Consider the following 25,793-nt stretch of genomic DNA (forward strand, 5'->3'; position numbering starts at 1 on the left):
GTTGTTGGTACTCCCCAAATTGCACGGGAATGAGACGGACTTTTGTCATTGAATGACCGTTAGACTAGTGTGAAAGAGCGATGAAAGGTTAAGCCTTCAGGGATATCAAAACTTACATGTTGAGATGTGCAGCGGCTGTGTCTGATGAGTCTAACTTTAAGGAAGCAGCTGTTGGGATCCAGAACTTTGATAAATCTCCTATATAGTACTGTCGATGAGTGCTGGCTAGCTAGCCTCCCGGCTTTCCTCGACCGAATCAGCCTATAATGTGCACCGGGCACGCGCCATCTGCGCGCGAATGAGTCTGCGCAAAAGTTAGGCTACCACTCATTCAGCTTTTAACGGTCAAGGTACTGTAAAGGAAGCAATGGTTAATTATGCAAAGATTTGCAGGCAAGTCTTTTTTTTCTAGACATCAGCTGTCCTTTCTATTGTATGATGCTTTGCAGGGCCTTTATACGCCTCCAGACTTTATCACAATAGACGACAGAATTGAAAATGACGTAATATTACCCAATGCACTCTTCCAAAGCAGATAATCTGCCCTTGAGACTTTGAATTCTGATTAGTTCATCACAGCCCAAACACAAGTGGCGGATACAATGGGCATTTTTAAGTCCCTAAAAGTTTTGTTTTCGCTCAAACAATCACTTACCTAAAATGTCTACTTGCCTGAGCCATATACGGCTAGCTGTCTCCACAAAAATGAGGAGCGTAGCCATACAGTATATTTTATTGCAAGATCCGAGAGATTCTTTATATATATATATATATATATATATATATATATATATATATATATATATATATATATATATATATATATATATATATATATATACATAATATGCAAATGTCTTTCAAGTATAAATAAGCCTTGACGTTGTTTTGAAACAATACCCACACTTTGACCATTCGACTCCTGGGTTTGAAGGAAAGCGGAGCAGTTTTCTGCTCGGCTTTTTTGTAAGTTGGCGCCAATTTTTATTTTTAACTTTTACACGTTTTCCAGTCTCTGTATGATTCAATCTTTTTTAGCATGTGTATTTTACTTTAAGTTTGTCGTTGTTATTTTATTTCAGATTGTTTTAACCTTGATAAAGTGGGATTACTCCCACGAAACGTCGGTGTAATAAATTTTATAAATGAAGAGCTTGGTGTCCTGAGTTGGTGCGTCTTGACCTGCTTTGTTCTACATTATTACGGCTTCTGCCTATATCAAGACAGCCCTGTGAATCCACTGGATCCTTATGGACATATTTCCACCCTAAGCTAGAGCTTATCTTGTTGGTGGTTCATCGGCTTCGTGCTACACTATTCCATATTGATGATCGGAACCCCTGTGAATCTCTTCAGATCCAAGGTAAATCTTCTAGCTAACTGTTGAACTCTGACCATGCAGTTGAACAAGCTCTATAGCAATCTGAGAAATACAACAGATAGACTTATTCGTTACAAATCGCATTTAAATTATTTGCAACAATGCCGCTCGGAAGAGAAAGTACCATCAGGTCTCGTTATATTCAAAAAGCCGCCTATGCAGAATTCGAATTTGAACTATAAATGGCATTGCACTTTACGTGAAACATCGACAAAGTTACAAGATATGCTTATTTCATTCTACAAACACGAACTAGAACCAAAACTTCAAACAAGAACACAAAACTTACAGAAAGAAACTCAAAGAGAATACAGGTAACCGCACTTATCGTCGCTTGAATAAACAGCTACAGAATCAAGTGAGAAACACTGAGATAAAACTTAACAGAACACACAAAAACAAGTTTGCGTCTCTGGCATCTGTTGTGTCCCACAAGAAGACTACGCCAAGAACGGCTCAACAACTACCCGATCAGAAATCCATACAGAGAAGTAATACATCTGCCAAGAAGAAAAATCGTAGATATGACAAGAACATTAGAAAACAGAAGAAACGAGCAAGAAAAAATATGGTCAAGAAGGCAATAATAGCAACAAATGAAAACTCGATCGTCAACATCAGCGGTAAGGAACTTTCTACAGCAACTAGATCACTATTAAGTAATGGGTTGGGATTCATACCAGTGCCCAAACATGGGATAAATGGAAGTTCATAAACGACACACAGCTATATCATCGTCGCTTACGACTTAGAGAATTCTTCTTTGATCGTGAAAATAACTCTGACACTGCCTCACGAGAGCTACCAAAAGAACTGAGAATTGAAAGTAAATGGACACCACCTACGGGCAGAGATCCCATGCTGGACAAATACTGTGAAATTCAATTGGATGAGATTTTACAGTATGATCCCACAGGTAAAAGTAAATATTCTAAACGCAATGACAATATCACAACTGAACAAAGAAAAGAAATCAATAAGCTTAGAAATGATCAGTCCATATATATCAGTAAGATAGATAGGGTGGTTCAGTTATTGTATGGAATAGACAGAATTACATTGAAGTCATGAAGGAACACCTATCAGATACAAAATTTTACAAAAAGATGAGTACAGATTTTACACCCACAGTTCATGCGAAAATATTCAACAAGCAGATAAAATGCATCACAATTCTACAATTTCAGATACAGAGAAGTTAGCTATTTGCCACAATGATAACATTAAAACTCCTTATATTCATGGGCTTGCTAAATGGCATAAATTGAAAAATCCAGACATCACGGTTGACGTTAAACCACCCGTACGAGCAATAATCTCACAGATCAATAGTCCCACTCGTAGAGCCTCGCTCTGGCTTCACTATCAACTCATGAATATCGTGCCAATATACTGTGTAGAGTTGGTCAAAGATTCCACCGATTTTCTGAATCATTTGCACCATTATAATGCATCACAGCTGTCAAACTTGCCAGACAATACCATTCTTTTTAGTCTTGACGTGGTGAGCCTCTATCCTAATATTCCCCGTAAAGAAGGATTAGAAGCTTAAAACATGCTTTCAAAACCTGCTCTAATTTAAATGACAAAAACATCAATGATATCATTGATCTAGCAGATATCATCCTTCAAAATAACTACTTTGAATTCTGTGAAGAGTACTACCTTCAAACACATGGTACAGCCATGGGTACTCCCTTTGCACCCATGTATGCTAACATATTTATGAGCTGGTTTTGGAGAAAAACAAGTGTTTATAAAGATCAAGCAGACTTTCTTAAACGTTTCATTGATGATTTGTACGGTATTTGGACACTTGGTGAAAATAGACTCCAAACTTATCACACTTTCCTCAATAGCATTCACCCGTCAATCAAATTTACTTTAGAATACGGAACAAAAATGCAACATTTTCTGGATATGTCCACCAGCCTAATTAATTCAAGAGTAGAGACAGATCTATATATTAAACCAACCGATAGCGGTAGATATCTGCCTCCATCCTCTTTTCACCCCAAGCATATATTCAACAGCATTATCTACAGTGGTACCATAAGACTGAGACGCATTTGTTCCCTAGACAAATGGTTTGATCAGCGAATAGAAGAGTTTCAAGATAAATTGGTTAAATCAGGATATAATAAAAATAAGATAATTGAAATCATAGAGAAGGTTCGTAATAAACCTAGGACACATTTTCTTCAATATAACAAACCTAAGACAACAAAGAGAGTAGCATGGGTCAGTGACTTTCATCCTCTGCGCCCAAATATAAAAGAAATGGCCAAAAAACACCAAGATATATTAAAAATTTCCAAAAGAATGCGTGAAGTCGTGCCCCACCCACCTCTTATTTCACAAAGAGTGTGCGCAAACCTTGGTCAACTCATTGTTAGACATAAATTAACATTGAAACGTAGTGACAATATAAATTATGGTTCAGGACCATGTGGAGATAGTAAATGTAAAATAATGTGTTCACATATGGTAAAAACGGACAAAATACTAATATCCATAATGGAAAATATTTCAAATAAAAGGGAATTATAATTGTAACACTGAGAATGTTATATACTGTATCTACTGTGATAAATGCATATGTCAATATGTTGGACAAACCAAGAATAAAATCAGATATAGAATGGCTGGACACAGGAGTATGATTAAATCTAATAAGTCTGACCCTAATAATCCTGCAATGTTCGTGAGCCAACATTTTAATTCATCTAACCACTCCGTCAAAAATATGAAAGTTGTAATTCTTGAAAAGGTACACAAAGATGACAAATTCTCCAGAGATTTCACAGAGTCCAAGTGGATATTTCAACTCAACACAATGTATCCTCAGGGTTTGAACAGAGAGACACCACAAAAATTCTAGATGTGTAAGCAGATTTTACAGCTCTTTCTTCATTTCATTTGGACGATTTTTAGTAGGCATCACTCTTTCAGCAGTATTCTTTTTTAGTTTTCTTTGTAACTGTTCTAGTTTGATGTATTGTAGAATTTCAGTTGTTACATAAGTGTCCTTGGATGTACGCTATTGTCCACGGTTCATAATTTCACCTGTTTGAGCTGTATTTTTAGAGTCGGATATTTTTAGTACGTCATTTCTGTGTGGTTTGCACTGCCACCTTTCCTACACTTTAATATGCAAATGTCTTTCAAGTATAAATAAGCCTTGACGTTGTTTTGAAACAATACCCACACTTTGACCATTCGACTCCTGGGTTTGAAGGAAAGCGGAGCAGTTTTCTGCTCGGCTTTTTGTAAGTTGGCGCCAATTTTTATTTTTAACTTTACACGTTTTCCAGTCTCTGTATGATTCAATCTATTTTAGCATGTGTATTTTACTTTAAGTTTGTCGTTGTTATTTTATTTCAGATTGTTTTAACCTTGATAAAGTGGGATTACTCCCACGAAACGTCGGTGTAATAAATTTTATAAATGAAGAGCTTGGTGTCCTGAGTTGGTGCGTCTTGACCTGCTTTGTTCTACATTATATACATATATATATATATATATATATATATAATATATATATATATATATATATATATATATATATATATATACATAACACAAAATTACTTCAAGTACAAAGTAACAGATATCATTACTTTGTACTTGAAGTAGTTTTGTGTTATTATTTATATAGCTCTGATTTAGCATCGAGCAGTGTAATTTCCCCCGAGGACATCTGCATAATATATATATATATATATATATATATATATATATATATATATATATATATATATATATATATATATATAAATATAAATATATAAATATATATATATATATATATATATTATATATATATAGATATAGATATAGATAGATAGATATATATAGATATGAGTTACCAAAAATACAACGCTCTTCCGAGAGGCTGAAGGCCGAGGGGTCACGTTATAGTGATGTGTTTCTCGTAACGCAAGGTTGCGAAGGGTAGCCTAGGGGTGATAATGCCCGAATTAAGACCAGGGTACCGGGTACAGATGCTTTGTAACACACCACATGCTCATGCTCTTCCACGCTCTTGCTTATATTGCTTATATTGCTTATATTAAGATGTACTTTGCTGTATGGGCGCTGAAACAACTTTAAGAGAAGTTTGCAGGGCGATTCTCCACAGTGGGAATAGTTGTGTCAGTTTCTTCTTCATAAAAAGAGGCAAAGTGTCCTTAGTATACCGTGTAATTAGTACATATGTACCTACAAGAAATCTTCGTTCAGCGGAAAAGCTGCTTTTAGTCAGACCCACTGGTATTTTCAATAAGACTTACGGTCAGAGAGCATTTTCAGTCTGTGCACCCTCTCTCTGGAATTCACTTCCATTAGATATTAGAAATTCAAAGACCATTGTCAATTTTAAGTCCGCACTCAAAACTTACCTTTTTAAACAACATTTTTATTAAATTTTCCGGGTTTGTGTGTGTGTGTGTTGGTGTGTGTTTTGCTTTGTTTTTATATCTTCCTTAAACAACTGTACTTTTTAATCAAATCTGTGTATTGTTATGGAAAGCGCACTGAGACGCAGTGTAGTGCGCTCTTTTACAAGAAATAAATTATTATTATTATTATTATATTAGTATACCGTGTAACGTCCTTGATTGCACTTGAATCTTTGTTGTCAATGAGCTGTTCAAGTTCCTACGGTACGATGTTGAAACGTGCCGTTTTAGTCATTGACTGGTTGCTTCTCCCGGGCGGTAATCGGTAATCACTCGCCATTGTTTCGAAGCTTGGGACGACACTGATGATCACCTGACCGCTAAAATATTTCCCAAGGGAAATAGTGTTTGGAAAAATAATCTCTGACGTCACTTTTTTCGAACCATTAGGGACAAGTCGTATCTATTTCTTGTCACGTGACGTGTTCTGACGAATTGCAACACGGTATGAGCATTTGTGGCATGTTATAGATAATGTGCCTCACTCATCCTAACATTTTAAATTTCCAGGCTTTTTAAACCAAAATATCAAGATTTTCGACCATGTCATATACAAATGTCGTTCATCTGGCTATTTTAAGCCATAGTGTTACTTATAATAGTGTTACTTATAAAGGCATTCCGAAGGTCGTTTCTGCAACATGAGGGTAACATTGCCCAGGCGATTGACAAACTGAAAGCGTTGTCTGTGAGTTGAAATATTTCCAGTAGTCACGCAAATTTGACCCTGGAGATTTATATGAACCGTTAAATTTAGCACTTGCATTTCGATTCACACAAAGACTGCAGGTCTCGAGAGTATAAAAGAACAAGAAACGCATAGTAACGCTGTTTTTAAAATGAAATTTAAAATGAAACCGAAACATCAATTATTGTGACGTTGTAGATAGTTACAAGTAAATTTATTCGTTGCTGGGAAGTTCCAATCTTGATAAGATCGTTACGGTAGAATCTACGCCACGTGCTCTCTGTCTCTCTCTCTGTCTCTCTGTCTCTGTCTCTCTCTCTGTCTCAGTCTCTCTCTCTCTCTCTCTCTCTCTCTCTCTCTCTCTCTCTCTCTCTCTCTCTCTCTCTCTCTCTCTCTCTCTCTCTCTCTCTCTCTCTCTGACGTCGAAAACGAAGAAGACATATATACAAGCCTCACACCCACGTGTTACGAAGTATGAAAGCAGCCTTACATTTTTCATAATAAGCTCAGAATTCCTCTTGGCTTCATGGCAAATTTGACTCGAAATGAAACAAGTATGCAAATTGGCAGCCCCAGCACTTATTTACTACAAGCAGTTAACAATTATGTTTTTGAGTTTAATTTATTTTTCGAATAGTATGTACAATTTAGAAGAGTCAGACAATAATTGTTGAACCACAAGTTAGTAAGTCTGTATCAGTACACATTGGGGATGCATTGTGAATACGAAAAACAGTAAAGGTAGCATGTTGAATCGAAGAACAGACTCAACCAAACTTACAGGCTCGTCAACATGTTTGTAATTGAACTTGACCGAAAAGACAAGCAATAATGAGTACCAAAAATAGTAAGTTAGAAACTCTTGGATATTATTTACAACTTTTAAGATTTACTGAATTAAAGTCTGTTTTTTCTTTGTATCATACGAGAAAAAGTCTAAACTAAAATACCTAATCTCGCACGCACGGTGAAGATCAAACATGTCGTATTTCCCCCAGCAGGTCAGCATACGGCCGACAGTTTGAGGGCGCGCTCATAAATCAACAAGTCATCAGCATGCACTAAAAAGGTAATCTACGGCTCTGCCATACTAGTAGTAGGAATTTTGAATTCTTTGCAAAAAGCATCTGTGCAGAAAAAAAAATCGCATATCCTAAAGTTCAAAGTGAGTCTGCCGAAGCCATCGGAGGGCTGCGTAAGGCCACAGCAAGGATTATCACGAAGCTCCATCGTCGGTCAATGTCATCTGTTTATCGTGTCCTCGATAGTTACAATCCTATTACTGTAGCCAAGACCATGACCGCAACCAAAACTGCAAACAAGAAATAATGCAATATCAGCAATTTTGATAACATGAATGAAAAAGAATTCATACTCAGAAACACTAAGACATTCAAATTCCTCTGGCCCGTCTGCCGAAAACTTTGTCCAGCCAAGGTCTGCCGATACCGGATACACCTCATCCATTGTAAAAGGCGCTTAAATAAAATTCTTTCTTTACCGCCCGCGTGCTGGTAGGTTTTCAGAGAAATTAAGGAAAAAAAACACAATGTCAATACTATTACAAAAAATATTTTTTACCAAGAGAAACCAAATCAAACATGAGCTTATCTTAATACACTTGTGATTTTTGTCCATGTTTTCTTTAACCTGCCTGGCTGGTAGGTTTCTCGAAATCCAAGGACGGCAAACAAAGAATTTTCTTTAGATGGCCTAAGTGTAAATGTGCTGTTACCGTTTGCCTTCTTATTTATTTTTATTTATTTATTTATTTATTTGAATCAGGCTCTAGGCCCATAGAAAAATACCATAAAATAAAGAAAAATAACAGATACACACAAAAAATCATCTATACAGAAAAAAAACTTCAGTATAAAATAGTTCGCCAGTGCCTGCACTGTAGTGAGTCAATATATGTACAAGCATAAATAGTCTTAATATAAGAATTCTGAGATCTCTTAATTCTGTTCATAAAGTTAAAAATGTTTTTACGCAGTAACTCGCCAAAAGACAAAACATCATAGACAACAAACATGGTACTAATACTACAACGTCTTGACAGATTAAAAAGTCGTCTGAAACAATTATTATACGCCACTCGAATTTTCGTTAGAGAGCGCTTTGTAAAGGTGGACCAAAGCTGGCAGCAGTATAAATTTGAGCAAAATGATTTAAATAATCTGGTTTTCACCTGTATAGAACAGTAAGCAAACTTCCTGAAAAGAAAGTTACCACGAATATACAATAGCCGCATTTGTCTGTTAATGTCATCGTCATCGTTGAAAGAGCTAATTATAAAACACCCAAATACTTGTACGAGTGGACAAAAGAAAGCTTCATACCACTAAGACAGATTTCAGGCATATTGATAAGTTTAAAACTATTGGGCATTACAATCATACATACAGTTTTCTTTTGATTATAAATGATATCATGTTCAGCACCGTAAACCTCACAAATAAGAATAAGTTTTTGCAGGCCCTTGCTTGTCGGGCAAAAGATAACTAAATCATCAGCGTAACAAATATGATTAAGTCTTCTACCACCAAAAAGACAGCCAACATTACAACTGGATAAACTATAGCTAAGTTCATCAATGTAAACATTGAAGAAAAGTGGCGAGAGAATGCCCCCTTGACGAACACCGTTTAAAACATTAAATGCAGTAGATAGTGTAGATCCCCACCTGACGCACACTTGTTGAGATCTATACCAAAAAACAATCAGTCGTACGAATATTTCAGGAACTCCTCTCGATAAAAGCTTCTGAAAAAGTGTCCAATGATTGACACGGTCGAACGCCTTAGAGGCATCCATAAAACATAAAAACATGGGAGTTTTATGTGTCTTATAAAACTGAATAACTTCCTTTAAGAGATAAATACATTGATCTGTAGAATGTTTAGCCTTAAAACCGAACTGGTTATCTGATGTATATAAATATGACTCGATATAAGTTAACAAGACATTTTCAAAAATCTTAGAAAATACAGATGACAACGCAATGGGTCGATAATTGCCCTTATCAGCTATATCACCGGCCTTATCTTTGATAATAGGCACCAAAACAGTAGAAATCATACTAGAAGGTAAATAACCATGTAACAAACAAGCATTGAAAATAATGGTCAGAAGTACAGCAAGTCTATGACTAGAATACAGTATATGTTCAGATGAAATACCATCAGGACCGCAAGCTTTACTCTTTTCCAACTTACTGACAGCATTCCTAATATCATTAACAGAAAACATTTTATGGGAGCCATTGAGCTGAATATTCGACAATTGTTCTTCAACAAATGACTTATTACTCTCTGTCTTAACAGAAGAGTACAAATCTTTAAAATGGCTATACCACATGTTAGCTATGTCTTTATGTCCCGTAGCTCCCCCGACTGTATTGGCAAGAGGCACCCGACTAGACGCTTGTTGTTCTACATGTTTCCAGAATTGAATGTCGTTCTTATTGATTAAATCTGAAGCAAGAGCATCTGCTCTAGTTGTACGCTCATTGTTTTTACACCAACGCAGAGCATATTTAAAATGGGCTCTGGTAGTCTGCATCCTGCGAATATATGACCTTGCTTAGGCTTTGAAAAGCTCATCCAGAGTTTAAAAGCAAATCTAGCTTCATCATGGGCAGTCTTAACAAATTCATTCCATCCAGGAATATTAAAATTTCTCTTTGTTTTCGAATGAGGAATATTCATCTCAGCTGCCTGAGCGAGACTCTGTACAACATTGCTATACAGCAAATCAATATCATTATGATGGTTGGTATTGTTACAATTAACATCAGTACAATGTAAAAGATGGGAAGGTATGACAAGTTCGTTAAGCAAATCATCACAATTTAAGCGATATGCTTCAATATGGTGTTCGTTGGCAAGATGCCATTTACAGCAACTTACATGATTGTCAGAATCAAGATCAAAATGCGGGAGGCTACCAGTATTGATAGAAATACACAGAGGAAAATGGTCCGAAGTATGAAAATCATGAAGAATGGAAATATAGAAATGGCATTGTGACCCTGAAAAGTTGATAAACAGTGATCAAGCCAGGATGTGGTGGCATGAGAATCACTGAAATAAGTGAAATGGTCTCCAACATCTAAAAGCTTAACATCTGAGAGTACATAATTATGATCAGTACAAAAAGACTTGAGTTCATTACCAAAAGAGCTGTTTTTGTTAACACAAGCATTCCAGTCTCCCACAATATATGCACATGGGGTATTACATTCAGTAACTATAGAATGCACAAGTCCAAGATGACTTAAAAGCATTCATAGTTTTCATTATTACTTCTATCATCACATGGCATGTATACATTAAGAATAATTAATTTTTGATCATTGCATTCAAACAGCACACCCATAATCCTATCAGTTTCATTATCAAATTTCAAAATTTTAATAGCATTTCCAAAATCCTTTCTCCACAAGATACCAAGGCCGCCATGGGGGCGTCCAATAAGAATTTCTTTATCAACAGGCATGGCTGAAATACCATCAGCATAAAAAGAGTCATTAATATTCCTAAGAAAACTGAGTTCATCGGCAGCTAACCAAGTCTCTTGAAGTAAAACAATATCATTAGAATTACATAATAAATTGATTTCGTTAACAGACGTTTTCACATTTTTACAATTAAAACTTGCAATATTAAGGCCTCCGATCATGACTGTAGTAGGAAAACGTAATCGAGCACAGACAAAAAGACACTAGAAGCTACTCAATCAAAATAACGTCGAGCCAACACATGTTGAGGCCAGAGGGAAGGCACTAACAATTTACTTACATGATTATCATCCACAAGAATTCTAAAAGATTTCACACGGATATTAATCTTGTTAAACAAATACTCTTGCAGACAAGCAGTGCTAGTAGTTGGCTGCAGTCGACTGATGAACACGCCTCCTTTATCGCGCGCAGGTCTGCTCAAGTTTCGACGAACACCAACAACTTATCAGTGAGATGTGCTAGCGATATCATCCACACATTCATTCGTTCATTTATTCGGTTATTACCCATCTACCCCTATCTGTATTCCCCCTCCCCCTTCGCTCCCATCCTGTCGTCTGCACTCACACGGAATCAGTCGTACGCAGTGTACGAATCGCGTTGGGTCCACAGTCACAGAATCTCTACGTGGATTTCAAATTGTTTGCATCGAACTTCTCTCCTAACGTATCGAAGAGGAAGACTATTCTGGCCTGAAGAGTGAAAAAAGTCTTGAGCTCCCCCCACCCATGCACTTTTCTTAAACTACTGGCAGTCTGCAATGCCGGCATCAATAGAAACGGTCCCTACCTGAAAATGTACTAGATACGTCGATGGTGGCGCTGTCGCTAGTTTCGTGCGATTCGGACGAAGAACTTGAATGCGAATGGTCCGGGTCACCGGCATTGATGTCATCGGTACTGCTGAAATCGACTTTCATTAAAGAGGCTTTCGGCAAACTTTCGTGTTGAGAGCATCTTCCTGTGATGAAAAATATAGTAAAGACTTTATTTCACTCTTCAAAACAAACATATATTTCTTGCAGCAGTATCAAATACTTGCTTTGCTCAAAACGTTCAACGTATTTTACATGCACTCATAGCAGACACACGCACATACTCAGACTGAAAGATCCGTCGCTCGAGGGCGCTCTCTACGCTCCCCCTTTTGAGAGGAGGGGAGTGTACGGCGCTTATTTGACAAAACGTGATTATCTGACTAAACTCTTTTTAGCAATACCCTGGGGAGTCACTTTAGCCAGCGCACTTCATGCGCGCGGTAATATGTCGCTTCGCGCTTCGTACGATATTTTGAACACGGAGTGTGCCAATTTAACGTAAATACGAAGTGAGCGTAATTCAATAAAATGATCTATACCTGCCTGAACTCTGACTATTGCTCATTCCCTAACTCCTTTAGTGAACAAAATTTCTGGTTCGTTTGTGAAACGTAATTCGACTGATTTTCCAAGGAGTACTCAAGATTTTCACTCCTGCAGGCAACTTTGACTTCTATTGATATGCTCATGAGGATCTGACCGGCCGTCACGCTATTCACGTTCGAACGAGCGACATCCTTATTAGCATATCAGGTATAGGTCATTTTATTGAATTACGCTCACTTTTGTTGATTTTGCCGTTCAAAGTTCCGATACATGTTGTGTCGTCGTAATAGACCCACTTTCGATGGCAGTTGGCCCGCAGCTATCCGTGGCGGAGTTGAGCTTTGACCGGCATAGCGATCCCCCCTACCCCGCCAACAGATAGCTGCGTTACTGGGTTGACCTTTGACCCGCATAGCGATCCCCGCTACCCCGCCAACAGATAGCTGCGTTTCCACAGCTAAGTCACTGACTGTAGATCACTCTGGACAGTCATGAACATGCGATGCACTTCACACTTGAACTGGTAATAAAGATGAAATGATTACCGCCACTGCAGGGCCCGGTTCCCATCAGCAAGTAGAAGTCCATCGTCAAGTCGAAAAATTTAGAATCATTCGGCCGAGACGTGCTCCGCGAGAACGAGCATGATATAATTCCATTGTTGGCGGCGATCGACATGTCTGACAGCCCATTCTGCAAATGAAGAGACCAGATATGAACTGAAAATGCTCACGTGCTTCATTATATATTGAAGTTATGTGTAAATTTGAACCTTTGCCACTTTTATTAAACTTCGTTGAAATTATTATGATCAACATAATGAACAATAATCACCGGCGATTAATTCGAAAAGGTCATTAAGTATACAAATATGTAATTAGCTGAAATAAAAATATTAAAGTTATTTGACTGCTCTTATTGTATCATCACTTTATATAGCAAGTGTAATTAACGTTGGCCAAGTCTTCCAAGCCATATATGCCGAGCTGTGAAAGCTCATTAGATATGCAAATTATAAATTAGCTGACATGAAAATGTGAAATGACTTTCGATATTGTTTTAACCTAGTACCTGGTATAATCATCAATGTACATAGCATGTTTTGCCAACATTGATCAAGTAAATCCCGGTGAGTCCCTAATAAGCAAAGTTCATTAAATATGTAAATTAGGAATTGGCTTAAGTAAAAATGCTTAATGTTGTATCATGGTATCTGCAATATGTGTAGCAAATTTTGTCAACTTTGGTCATAAATTCAGATATATATCTCTAATTAGGAAAGATCATTAAATATGCAAATTAGGAATTGGCTGAAGAGAAAATGCTTAATGACGTTCAATAATATTGTATTATAGTGTCTTTAATGTACATAGCAAGTTTCATCAGTTTTGATCAAGTCAATTCAGATAAATATCCCTAATTAATATTCAAATTAGGTTTTGGCTGAAGTAAAAATGTCTTTTGACTTTAAATAATGTTATGTCACAGTATCTTTGATGTATATAGCAAATTTCAACAACTACAATCAAGTTAATTCAGATCTATATCCCTAATTGGGAAAGTTCATTAAATATGCAAATTTGGAATTGGCTGAAGTAAAAATGCTTAATGACTTTCAAAAACGTTGTATCATAGCGGCTTTAATACATGTAGCAAGTTTCATCAACTTTGGTCCAGTCATTTCAAATATATATCCCTAATTAACAAAGTTCATGAAATATGCAAATTAGGAATTGGCTGAAGTTAAAACGCCTAATGACTTCAATAATGTTAAATCATAGTATCTTTAATATACATACCAAGTTTGGTTAATTTTGATCGAGTCAAATCATTAAATTTGCAAATTAGCATTTATCTTTCATGTCACCCCTTAATGGTTCCCACTGCTGATATATCTTGGTGTGATCAACATTTGTAGCAAATCTCATCAAATTGTTTGTAGTCGTTTTTAATGTATATCCGTTTTTTCTAAAATCATTAATTATGCAAATGAGCAAAAAGTGTGCAAGCCACACCCACCAAAAACTAATCAGTTCTTGCCATTTGCTAACTGAATATATGTACCAGATTTGATTCTGATACTGATAAGCCGTTTTTGAGATATCGGACTAACAGACAGACAGACACACAGACGGACAGACAGACAGACAGACATCGCTGCGACATATGCTCACGTGTGTAAACACGTGAGCAAAAATCGGCCGTAGGTGCATGTACTGTATGTTACCAACTGCAACAAATTTATTCACAAGTACAAACATAAACATAACTTGACACGTGCACCTAGAATATGTAAAGTGACCATGTTACATGTTTTTAGGGACATGTATAATTAGGTACTGCTGTAGCGTGGAGGCTATTGCAAGTGCACATGATGGTTGATTTAAACTTTTGTCTTGTCTTTTGGCATCCCATTATCATTAATATGCCTCTTGCCAAATTAACACTGATTACGATACGAACAAAGATAATGTAGCTATTTTCATTGAGGGGTGCGGGTAAGCGTGTGTTGAGATTGTGTAATGTAAACACAGTGTACTGCCACTGATCGGACGTCGACACTAGGTGGCGTGCTGACAAGGAGACAGCCTGCCGAGACGCGACACGAAACAATCTCGCAACTGTGGGTCTTACTGATTGAATAGTCTCCTTGTAACTGCAATTTCGGTAAGGGAGCCTTCAGTAATTACAGGGGGGTGGGCCGGGGAATTTCGCGAACACCTGTACCGTAAAATGTGACCCTCCCCCCAATCCTCCTGTCTAAAATGTGACCCTCCCCCTTGTCCGACATTCTAAAACTTGACCCTCCCCCCACCCGCTGCGGTATTCTCCCCGGGAATAACTAAAACAGTATCAGCTAATTTACATAACAATTGGTTCAATTGTTATGTTAGGGACAAATTACAGAGGGGAGGGCTGGTGTTTTTGGAGGGACAGTCGCAATTTATAACGCAAGAATTTTTGAAGAGATATGGTATTTCATATAGTTTAGGGAGGGTCACCATATTTTGTGCAACTATAAGAAGGCAAGATGTAGCTGATTTAGTGCTTCATCCAAAAATATCAAATCATAATACATGGAGTCTATCAGGCAAATTATTGACAATTTACCCCTACAAAACATGCTATATCTGTATTTTATATATGTTTGATAATGTATTTAAATGTACTTTGCTTGAATAGGGAAGTAAAATGAGCATTTGTGTAAAAGAAATTTATTTCTGAATTTCATCTAAAAAGTTGGTTCACTATCCATGGTGTTTATGATGAAACTATGAATAATTTTTTTTCAGTAAAAAATTAGATAAATCTGTGCATTTATGCATGCCTGATTATTCACATTGATAAGACTAGAGTGGTTACAAGTCCATGGTATGCAAGAAATTTGATTTTGGAATTTCACCAAAATGTCGATTCACTATGCATTGGGGTCTATGATGAAACTATGAATAATTTTTTTTTCAGTACAAAATTAGATAAATCTGTGCATTTATGTATGCTTGATTATTAAGATTATTGTTCTTGATTAGACTAGAGTTGTTACAAGTCTATGGTTGTGTAAGAAATTTAATTTTGGAATCTCACCAAATGTCAATTCACTATGCATGGCCGTCTATAAGTGTGTGCGTATTTTGTTGGTGATTTCCTATTCAGGAAATATCACACGGACAATCAAAGTTTTGGCCATAATATCAGCTTCTGTCAAAAGTGACCCTCCCCCCCCCCAAGATAGGTTTCTAAAAAGTGACCCTCCCCCAATTTCCCCGACCCACCCCCCTGTAATTACTGAAGGCTCCCTAATCGTTACGACCCTGGTATTAGTTTTTCGGACCGATATCGATCGTACAGCGGCAGGGCCCTCCCAAGGGTCGGGCCAGTACGCCTCATGACTGAGCTCCGTAAAACTCGTATCATGGCTGCATGGGTTTAAAATTAATTTCCTGCAGAGATTTTGAGATAACGATTCAAGCAACAGGTTTTTTTTCTCAAATATTAAAACGCATCCGCATCCGGCCATGGATTGATCTAGATATGACGTCATTGGTTTAACTGTAGAACTATAAAGAATAAGCTGAAATCAAAGTGTAAGGCGGCTAACTGCATGTCATATAATATAGTCTTCAACAGACAGCAAGATCCGAGCTTGCAGATGGACATCAAAGGTGATACCATTCGGTAAAGTTTGTAACCATTTCATTGTCGAAATACAGTACCAACTGTGCGACGGTTAATGGCTTTGCTCATGTAGCATTGAATGATGACCGTACTCAGCTCAATGCCTCATCTTTTCAAAACAAACGGCGATAACCACGACTTACGCTCTAATTTTACACTTGCTTTGAACAGTTAAAAATTATCAACCGATGTCGATCGACCGCTCACTACTGTTGCCACCACGACGTTTTGACATGGACCGAATCTGGGCGCTGGTTTGAGTTGTACAAATGGGGACATTTTTGTAAAGTGATGCTGTTCAAGTAGATACTACTAGAATGGAAGTAGTTCAGAAATGCAGGCGAATGCCTTTTTTCGTGAGCAGAGCAGCCAGCTGTAGAAATGGAGCAGGGGACCAGACTAGTTCGAAGGTTACTGTATCTCGGACATATGTCAGATGCGTGAAGTTCTATATAAGCTAGCGGTTCACTTACACTGTCACCGGGCATGTTCATTTTACCTTGGTTGTAAAACGTCTTAACGGACGTGGAGAACCCATCATTGATACACATCACCCCGTTGTCGGTGCCCTGCGTCAAAAATGGAAAGACATTTCAAAAGAAAAGTACTTTTATTTGACACAGACAAACAAGTCTACGTGTTACAGAGACGATACGGCAGGTGATAAGCTCATAATTGTGTATTAGCGTAAGGGAAATTTAAACAAGAAAAATGCACAATTACGATAATTGCAATATCATGATCATGCAGGCACCATGAACTGATTATAATGATATGTGGTTACGGGCATGATTCAGCATTTCATTTTTAAATTATCACGGACTAATTCCTAAACTGAAGCTTGCGATTGACACGTATGACTTACTGTCAATTTTCGGTTTGTTATGCAGATATCGTGCAAATTGTCACTTTAATAATATCTCAACGGATGAACGATTTTCATTTCCAGGGCGGCTGATCAAACTCTCACCATCTTTTTGTCGTAAGAAAACGCGACGGCTATCCAGCCTTCGCTATTTGTTCGTTCCCCAACGATCTCAAAGTCAACGTTGCCACCATTCTCCTTGTACGAGAGGAAAAAGTCGCACGCTTCTGCGCTCGGGTCGCAGTGCTCCGGGTCCGAGTAGCATGCTTTGCTGGTTCCACAACCAGTCCTGTTGATCGCAGTGCCGTTGGCCATCACGGCAAAACATATCATCAAGCAGACACTTTGTAGACTAGACTCCATGGTAGACGCTGCTGTTGGATTCTGTTGAGAAAGCAAATGACACGTCACACACGTCAAGTTTGCAGCCGAAATTTTGCCATCGTCACGAGCACTGTACGCTCGCCACCGGACAGCAGCGTCCAAATCTAGGAAAAGCAAAGCACATTATGGTCTCGTAATCAGCAAGCGACGGTGTTTCGAAACAGGGGCTATTTTTTAAATTTATAATTTTATTTCAGTATACTAATACTTATAAAGGGAGATGTAGTCGGAACTGTGCTTAAAGGTCTTGTGGACCCATATGACCAATTTAAACACTGTATGCAATTGAGGTACGTTTGGATCCACAATGGCCAAATTAATGTCCATAATGTGCATCGTAAAATGTCGCTGCTATGCTGACTTGCATCTAGATATCGTGCAACGAAGAAGTATATAATTGTTGTCAACAAGAGAGCCACACAAGTGAAGTTCCGACGACCCCTTTCCTTTAAATGCAATCCGCCCTTACGGTAGAGATGTCGACATTGTGAGATATACAAAGCAAAAACATTGCATACATACATACATACATACATACATACATACATACATACATACATACATACATACATACATACATACATACATACATACATACATACATACATACATACATACATACATACATACATACATACATACAATACATACAAATACATACATACATACATACATACATACATACATACATACATACATACATACATACATACATAATACATACATACAAATACATACAAATACATACATACATACATACATACATACATACATACATACATACATACATACATACAAATACATACAAATACATACATACATACATACATACATACATACATACATACATACATACATACATACATACATACATACATACATACATACATACATACATACATACATACATACATACAATACATACATACATACATACATACATACATACATACATACATACATACATACATACATACATACATACATACATACATACATACATACATACATACATACATACATACATACATACATACATACATACAAATACATACAAATACATACAAATACATAAATACATACATACATACATACATACATACATACATACATACATACATACATACATACATACATACATACATACATACATACATACATACATACATACATACATACATACATACATACATACATACATACATACATACAAATACATACAAATACATACATACATACATACATACATACATACATACATACATACATACATACATACATACATACATACATACATACATACATGCATACATACATGCATGCATGCATGCATGCATGCATGCATGCATGCATGCATGCATGCATGCATGCATACATACATACATACATACATACATACATACATACATACATACATACATACATACATACATACATACATACATACATACATGCATCATGGGCCAGTGGCTAGAGCAGTGGACTCACGATCACAGGATGGTGAGTTCGAGCCCCGGCATGGCCATGGTGTTGTGTCCTTGAGCAAGGCACTTTATTCCTCATTGCTCCTCCCCCACCAGAGGAGTGATGGGTACCTGGTAGGACAGTGGTTGTAATGTGTGTGTTTAGCTCTGCTGCGCTTATTGGCTGCACATGTGAGCTGTAGTTTGCTCCCCAGGGAGTTGAGTGGTATCATATTAGGTCCAGTGACCAGGGGTAATAATAATTGTAAAGCGCCTTGAGCACATGTACTTGTGGATATGTGCGCTAAAGAAGAACCCAATATTATTATTATTATACATACATACATACATACATACATACATACATACATACATACATACATACATACATACATACAAGAAATTAATTTAAAGTTTCGTTGGAGAAGTTTGAGCCACTTAAGAGTTTAAAAATTCGTTTTTCAAAGCGTATAGTTCCTTCTAGAGTATAATGTCGCCTTACTCACTAAACAAAAGGCGTCGCTGTACAGAAGCTAACTGTGTAGAGACATGTTAAATAGTGTGGTACAAGGGGTTAACGAACTACTGTTATACGAAGGGTCATTGATGCGCCGAGGTAACTGCACCTACTTTCCGAATGTTAAGAAAGCGACCGCGGTTGATTTTGTCCTAATCACAGTCCCTCGTGGAGGGACCGTGTCCTAATTCAGTTAGCGTAGCGTGTCGGTAAATCATGCGATCCTCGATAATCTGACGCCGACCACTTTGCAAGGCTGCATTGGTACCGTGTGTTGCGAGTTCGAGTCCAATGAAAAACATACCGACTTTATTTCCTTCCATTTCACATGTGACCATAAACTTGTATTTTAAAGTATCATTTTTTTAGTTTGATGATGAACCCTATATAAGTTGTCACGATGGAGAATTACCGCAACATTGAAGTCTGGAATGCCTGAGAATTAGAACTTTTTCTGTCAACACACAAATATTGTCATCAATGTATTATGGGCAAATGACGTGTGTAAATTTCCGGCACGTTCATCTAATAAGGGACCGTTCAGTTTTTAAGGCCTGGGGGGCGGAAAAATCTTGTCGCCGGTGTTCAAAAAAGTATAGACCCCCCTGCATTTTTCGTGATTAAAAGATGACCCCCCTTTGTCAAACAAAAAAATTTGATGACCCCCCCCCCCCCGACTGAAAATAACCAAAATATGTCAAATTTACCCGCACGGTTTGGATTTGAACTCCGGCGCGCGGTGCACTTTATCCGTGTAGCAGAGATGCCAGTGCACAAACTTCTCAGCCACATCCATGCAAACGTCTGTTAATTAGGACAACTGTAAGGCAATTTTTAACTTCATTTCCATAGACAACTTATGTCCATCACACTTTTATGCAAATCCCCCTTTTTGTCTCAGTGCTACCATTCAGGGTCGCGAGCATGTAAATGGTCTTTCAAAGATGAGATAGGCACTTAACCAGATACTACTGTAATATGAGTTGGCCGCCGAAGGCAGCCCGCTGCTTAATGTAGTTGATTGGGAAAGTCTGGGCCTGCCAGTAAAGAGGGTCATGGGCCACGACGTCGATCATGGCCATTGCATGAAGTAAACCTATTTATTGTAGTTGGCCGCCGAAGGCGGCCCGCCGGTAAAGAGGGTCGATCATGGCCATTGCATGAAGTAAACCTAATTGGAGTGGGCCACCAAAGGCGTCCGCCCGTTAAGAGGGTCATGGGCCATTACATAAAGTCAATTTATTGTAGTGGGCCGCCGAAGGCGGCCCGCCGGTAAAGAGGGTTGATCATGGCCATGGCATAAAGTGAACTTTATTGTAGGTATTATGTTTTTGAAAATGTGGTGACCCCCCCCCCCCTTTCCTACCAGTGAAAAAGCGATGACCCCCCCCTTTTCGGATTCCAAATTACAATGACACCCGTTGGATTTTGCCCGCCCCTCCCCGGCCGTAAAAACTGAACGGTCCCTAAACTTCTCCGAGTTATCGACTACACGACAAAATCGGCGGAATTATAAAAATTAAGACACCTATTTCCAACATTTTGATGGGAGTCTTCGCCGTAAAAACTGTTCATTTTCTACGAAAGAAAGTTTCGGATTTTCAATTTAATTTGCGAATAGTACACAATGGGGTACGGCACGGATCGATCCCTGCGCAGTTGGTTGAATGTCCACTCTTGTTCGGACTGATTTTAAAGTATACCGTACCATCGCCTTTATCTCCGCCGCATCATTCACAAATAGTTGGGCCCATTTATTACTAGCAAAGTACCGGTTTTGCAGCCCCCTCGGTCGCAGTCCATTGATTCTTTATGTACAGAGTCAGGATTTGGTTTCGTGGGCACATTAGAAACAAGATGATTTTCACGCTTTCGTGCATGTAGTAGTCCGACGATGGAGACCTCGTTCTATTTATCTGACATATCATGCGTGGTGAGAACCATAGTTATCCGTAATCACACGGTCACTGGCAGCAAAAGAAGAATTTTCGAAAATTGAAAACTCAAAATAAAACTGGCCAACAGTTTTAATATGTGTACTTTCCTTTCCAGCCACTTAGAAAAAGATATTACGCGCATGTTTTAAAGTTACATGGCTGCGATGAGCAGAAACATGTTTTTGCCGAATCCTAACACAGGTACTATCGATGCTTGCCCACTTGTACTCACTTCAAGCTTGTTACATCATGACTGGTCGGTATTTTTGTTGTCCGTCTGTGCGCAAAATTGTTTTTGAGCCACAACAATCTTACGGAATAATATACATAGGAACACCAATAAAACTGCCACAGCTCATCTAACACCTGAACACGAACGATCACATTCTCGCCACACCTCTACGAGTATTTATTTTATTTGTTCACATGAAAGAATAATCAATTTACAGACACCAATTGAGTGAAAGTTTCCCAATTGGACCGTCATCTTCCAAAGGCTCCTTGAAAATTCATAAAATAGCTGTACATATCAGAAAAATCAATAACATTTAAAACAATAATAAGTAAGGGGAAAAATCATGACATATTATAATGAGCATCAACAAAATAAAAATTATAATTAAAAACAATTAGAGTACGTTACAATGACACTTTGATCCCTCGAGTCTCCCCTATCATTGTTTCTGAAGGCCCAACGAATTATTTCACCCAACCTTGGAACAATGTAGGAATTGAGGGAAGTTCATGGCGACATCATTGCGTACAATAACTCGAGTTCAAGGTCACAACGCGCCAAAAACTCTTTAGACCACATCTGTACCGACTTCATTTTTTTTCTGGTGTTAAGAGTGAACCGTCTGAGTCAGCATTGCTTATTCTGTGAACCTATTTGCAATGGTACTCTAAAACCATGCCTGATTAAAATCAAGTGACACTTTCCACATATAAAATTTCGTACCCCGTATAGACGTATGTGTACATGTGATCTTTAATTGATTGAAAATGTTCACGATATCCGGTAGATATGAAAGCTAAAGTAAGATTAATTGGAGTCAGCAGTGCTTGTTCTGTGACCTAATTATGTTACTCTAAAACCATACCTGATTTAAATCACGATACTTCCCAAACATTACCCCATAGACGTATGTCTATGAAAACTCAAGAGGAATTCTCCGTCTTTCGGTACACCATACGGGGTAGTTCACATGTCCGTCCCCAGGGATGGGGGCGGGGGAGGGTTGTCGTGGTCCCAGCACAGGTTTCTTGCTGTTATTGTTTATCTTATTTTAATACGTTGGAGTATGATACTGCCAATGAAGATTTATACTGCCAGCAAAATATGTCTTGGTCTTATGGAACTGGCAAATATCTTAAACTGCAGCAACGTCGGCTGGTTGCTTGTTTATGTCTTTCATAAAGCTTGCATTGGATATCCGTAGCAGTATCGTCGGTATCAAATGGTTTTGATCCACAAACATTCTCCGAGAAACCGTATTTGGTTAAGGCCCATAATTCTCTCCCCCTCCCTTCCCCCCCCCCTCTCCCCGTACGTACCTGTACCGATCGCTCATCACTTGCATTGAATTCAAAGCTCTCGGTGCATTTCTTTGGTGTTATTCTCTTAGTCTTATTGTTGACTCCGTGAATACGAAACACTATAGCTATACAAGTAAACCTACATGCGTTTCGAGCGCCCACAGGAATCTAAATGAGTATAAGCTTTTGTTTTACCTATGATGTAATGCTCTGCCACACAATGTTTGTTTTGTTCGCGTAAGTCTAGCCGACTGTCCTCAAAATTGTCACAAAACTGCACAGGGGTTAGGTCAGGGCATAGACGTACCACATGATGTCATATCCGTTCTGAAACGTCGTCTCACAATAAGATTATAATTGAAGGCGGCAAGTTCATCGTCGCTCAATGTCAATGTCAATGTCAAGTGTAAATATCGCCGACCAGTAAAGATCAAAGCGAATCGACAAATTTTCAACGTTGTTTATAACTACTCGTTCAAGCACGGGGCGACGTTTTTCGAGAGCTCGTATAAGCAGAATTTACATTCCGTCACGTCTTCACGTGACGTCGGAATGGTGACATCATCAGCTGTCGAAAAACATTACGACAAGGACACTATTTTCAGCAACGAAAGCTTTGTAATACACCCATTCACCTTTAAGCTGTCTATAGCTACACATCCCTAACACTGACAACAATAATTTGCATTTGTACGCGAACGGTTATGGCGACGGGGTTTTTGAGTCTAAAGGCATGCAAACTCCAATCCCCTAGCCACGCCTTGAGATTTGAAACATAAACAAAATTATCCATGCTAATTGAAAGTGTCCGCTGCAGCGCTTGCGTTTTTATATGTCAAACGTTGCTACAGTATGGTCATTCTTTCGCCAGTGATCGAAACTACACCGTAACCAAATTCAGTGCATAACATACTACGGTGCTCTCAAATACGATATGGACATAGTTGGGCACAGTAGAATAGTTGCGAAGGACTATCCTGTTGCTCGAGTACGCAGGGGTCATCTATCGCACCCTTTCTTTGTCGGTGCAATCAATGGACACGGTCTGTCAGTTTCAATCATGGGTCTCGAAGAGTACTTACCTGTCGATATTGTCCAAACCATTCAGCTACAACGTAACATACTGAACATAACGAGTGCTGATTTCTGCGTGCAATTTACAAAATAAAATGGAAGGTCTCTTAAAATGCACTTTCAAGGACAGTCAGCGTATCAGTGTTGAGGACAACGATTTGGTCGCAGAAAACTACCACTGACAAAACACTTTGAAATCCTTGAACTTACACTAGTTTGAAATATGCGAGTGTACTGTATGTCCACTTGGATGGTTCGAGTGCTGGTATGTAAGTGAATTTTTCACCACTGAAAATATTATCTCACCTCAATCAGAAGTCGCCGGCAGCAGAGCTTACCAATGTTCTATGGAACTTTTTGTGCAGGAAAAATTATGTTGTGTACTTTCACCTCAGACGGGGTGCCACTCCGAACCGCTCCAAATCGATTCTTTCAACGACGCTGAAAGATGTATTTGCCACGTGCAAATACATCTCTCTGTGATTCGTCTATAGACGATGAATAACGATAGGATATACCTTTCATCATCAGAACTTTCAGAACGCGAGTCGGAGACTCAGAATTTTGTAAACGGTTTCCACCGACGCACTGTGGCATCCCCGAGATTGTCCTGTATACACAATGGCCTGATCACAAGCAATGCCGTTTTCTGTATGGGTGGAGTTGATTGAGAAAGACAAGTATATTTAGTCGTTTTCACTGAGGATCAACGACCGTGTCAAGGAGTAGCCACAGCTATCATACATATTTGTAGATATGTGCATACATCTCCAAATGGCTCGGACTTCGGCATTTCAATGAACATCCCTGAGCGTTTGTGAGGATTTTGCCCACACGCGATGGTGCTACATCGCCTATGTGAGACGAACAGACAAGAAAAAACAGCCTTGCGATGATGTCCAGCGTATATGCACTAATAACACACACAATCAATTTTTCGAGGAGCATTTATTCTATGCGCCAGACTTTTAATTAAAATTTTACATGTTGCTCTCATAGGTTCAGTCCCTCCACACACATGAGTTGAATAGAAATCGAAAATATAATTTTAAAAAATTCCTTAATAGATTCAAAGGTTTCAGAAATACTTAAAATCTTTGAAAGATATTTTTTCATGCGCTATTACTTTTTATTCCCGTTGATAAAACTCATTGGTACCAAATGGGCGTTTTACAATTAAGTCACCACATGCTCGCGCTAAATTCATTGGTTACCTGGACTGAGCGTTATCCCCTCTTCCAGAACACCAAGCAAAATATTTTTGCATTTGCGTCGCCCCTGTGCGACGACTATTAGGTATAGTATAGTATGCGCCTCGAAATGTAAATACTTAACCTTTCGCTCAAACTTTCCGTAAAGATAACGCTAAACCGTTCTATTCGGAAACCAAATAATAAAAATCTAATTATCTAATATTTCCCGAC

The 25,793-nt window shown here is 38.3% G+C and overlaps 1 protein-coding gene and 1 long non-coding RNA gene across 4 annotated transcripts in view; one reads left to right on the forward strand and one right to left on the reverse strand.

The window, feature by feature from the left end:
* LOC139131229 (DOMON domain-containing protein FRRS1L-like) overlaps window positions 1-24,844 on the reverse strand; it is a 33,165-nt gene extending 8,321 nt beyond the window's left edge. The window contains exons 1-6 of one of the 3 annotated variants that reach the window (XM_070697203.1): window positions 24,676-24,824; window positions 17,564-17,842; window positions 17,067-17,162; window positions 12,963-13,110; window positions 11,844-12,014; window positions 7,133-7,841 (exon numbers count right to left, since the gene is read on the reverse strand). In XM_070697203.1, the coding sequence (XP_070553304.1) occupies window positions 7,798-7,841; window positions 11,844-12,014; window positions 12,963-13,110; window positions 17,067-17,162; window positions 17,564-17,821 (717 nt within the window). In that variant the 5' untranslated portion in view covers window positions 17,822-17,842; window positions 24,676-24,824 and the 3' untranslated portion in view covers window positions 7,133-7,797. Of the gene's footprint in view, window positions 1-7,132; window positions 7,842-11,843; window positions 12,015-12,962; window positions 13,111-17,066; window positions 17,163-17,563; window positions 17,843-24,377; window positions 24,476-24,675 lie in introns of those variants that run through there. The other 2 variants (XM_070697202.1, XM_070697201.1) reach the window with 2 other exon arrangements.
* Window positions 851-1,150, forward strand: LOC139130459 (uncharacterized). The gene is made up of 2 exons (XR_011551860.1): window positions 851-966; window positions 1,083-1,150. It is a non-coding gene; the product is annotated as an uncharacterized lncRNA (long non-coding RNA).
* Window positions 24,845-25,793: the final 949 nt, after the last annotated feature.

The sequence above is a fragment of the Ptychodera flava genome, chromosome 4 (assembly GCF_041260155.1).
Source record: "Ptychodera flava strain L36383 chromosome 4, AS_Pfla_20210202, whole genome shotgun sequence".
Taxonomy (NCBI): domain Eukaryota; kingdom Metazoa; phylum Hemichordata; class Enteropneusta; family Ptychoderidae; genus Ptychodera; species Ptychodera flava.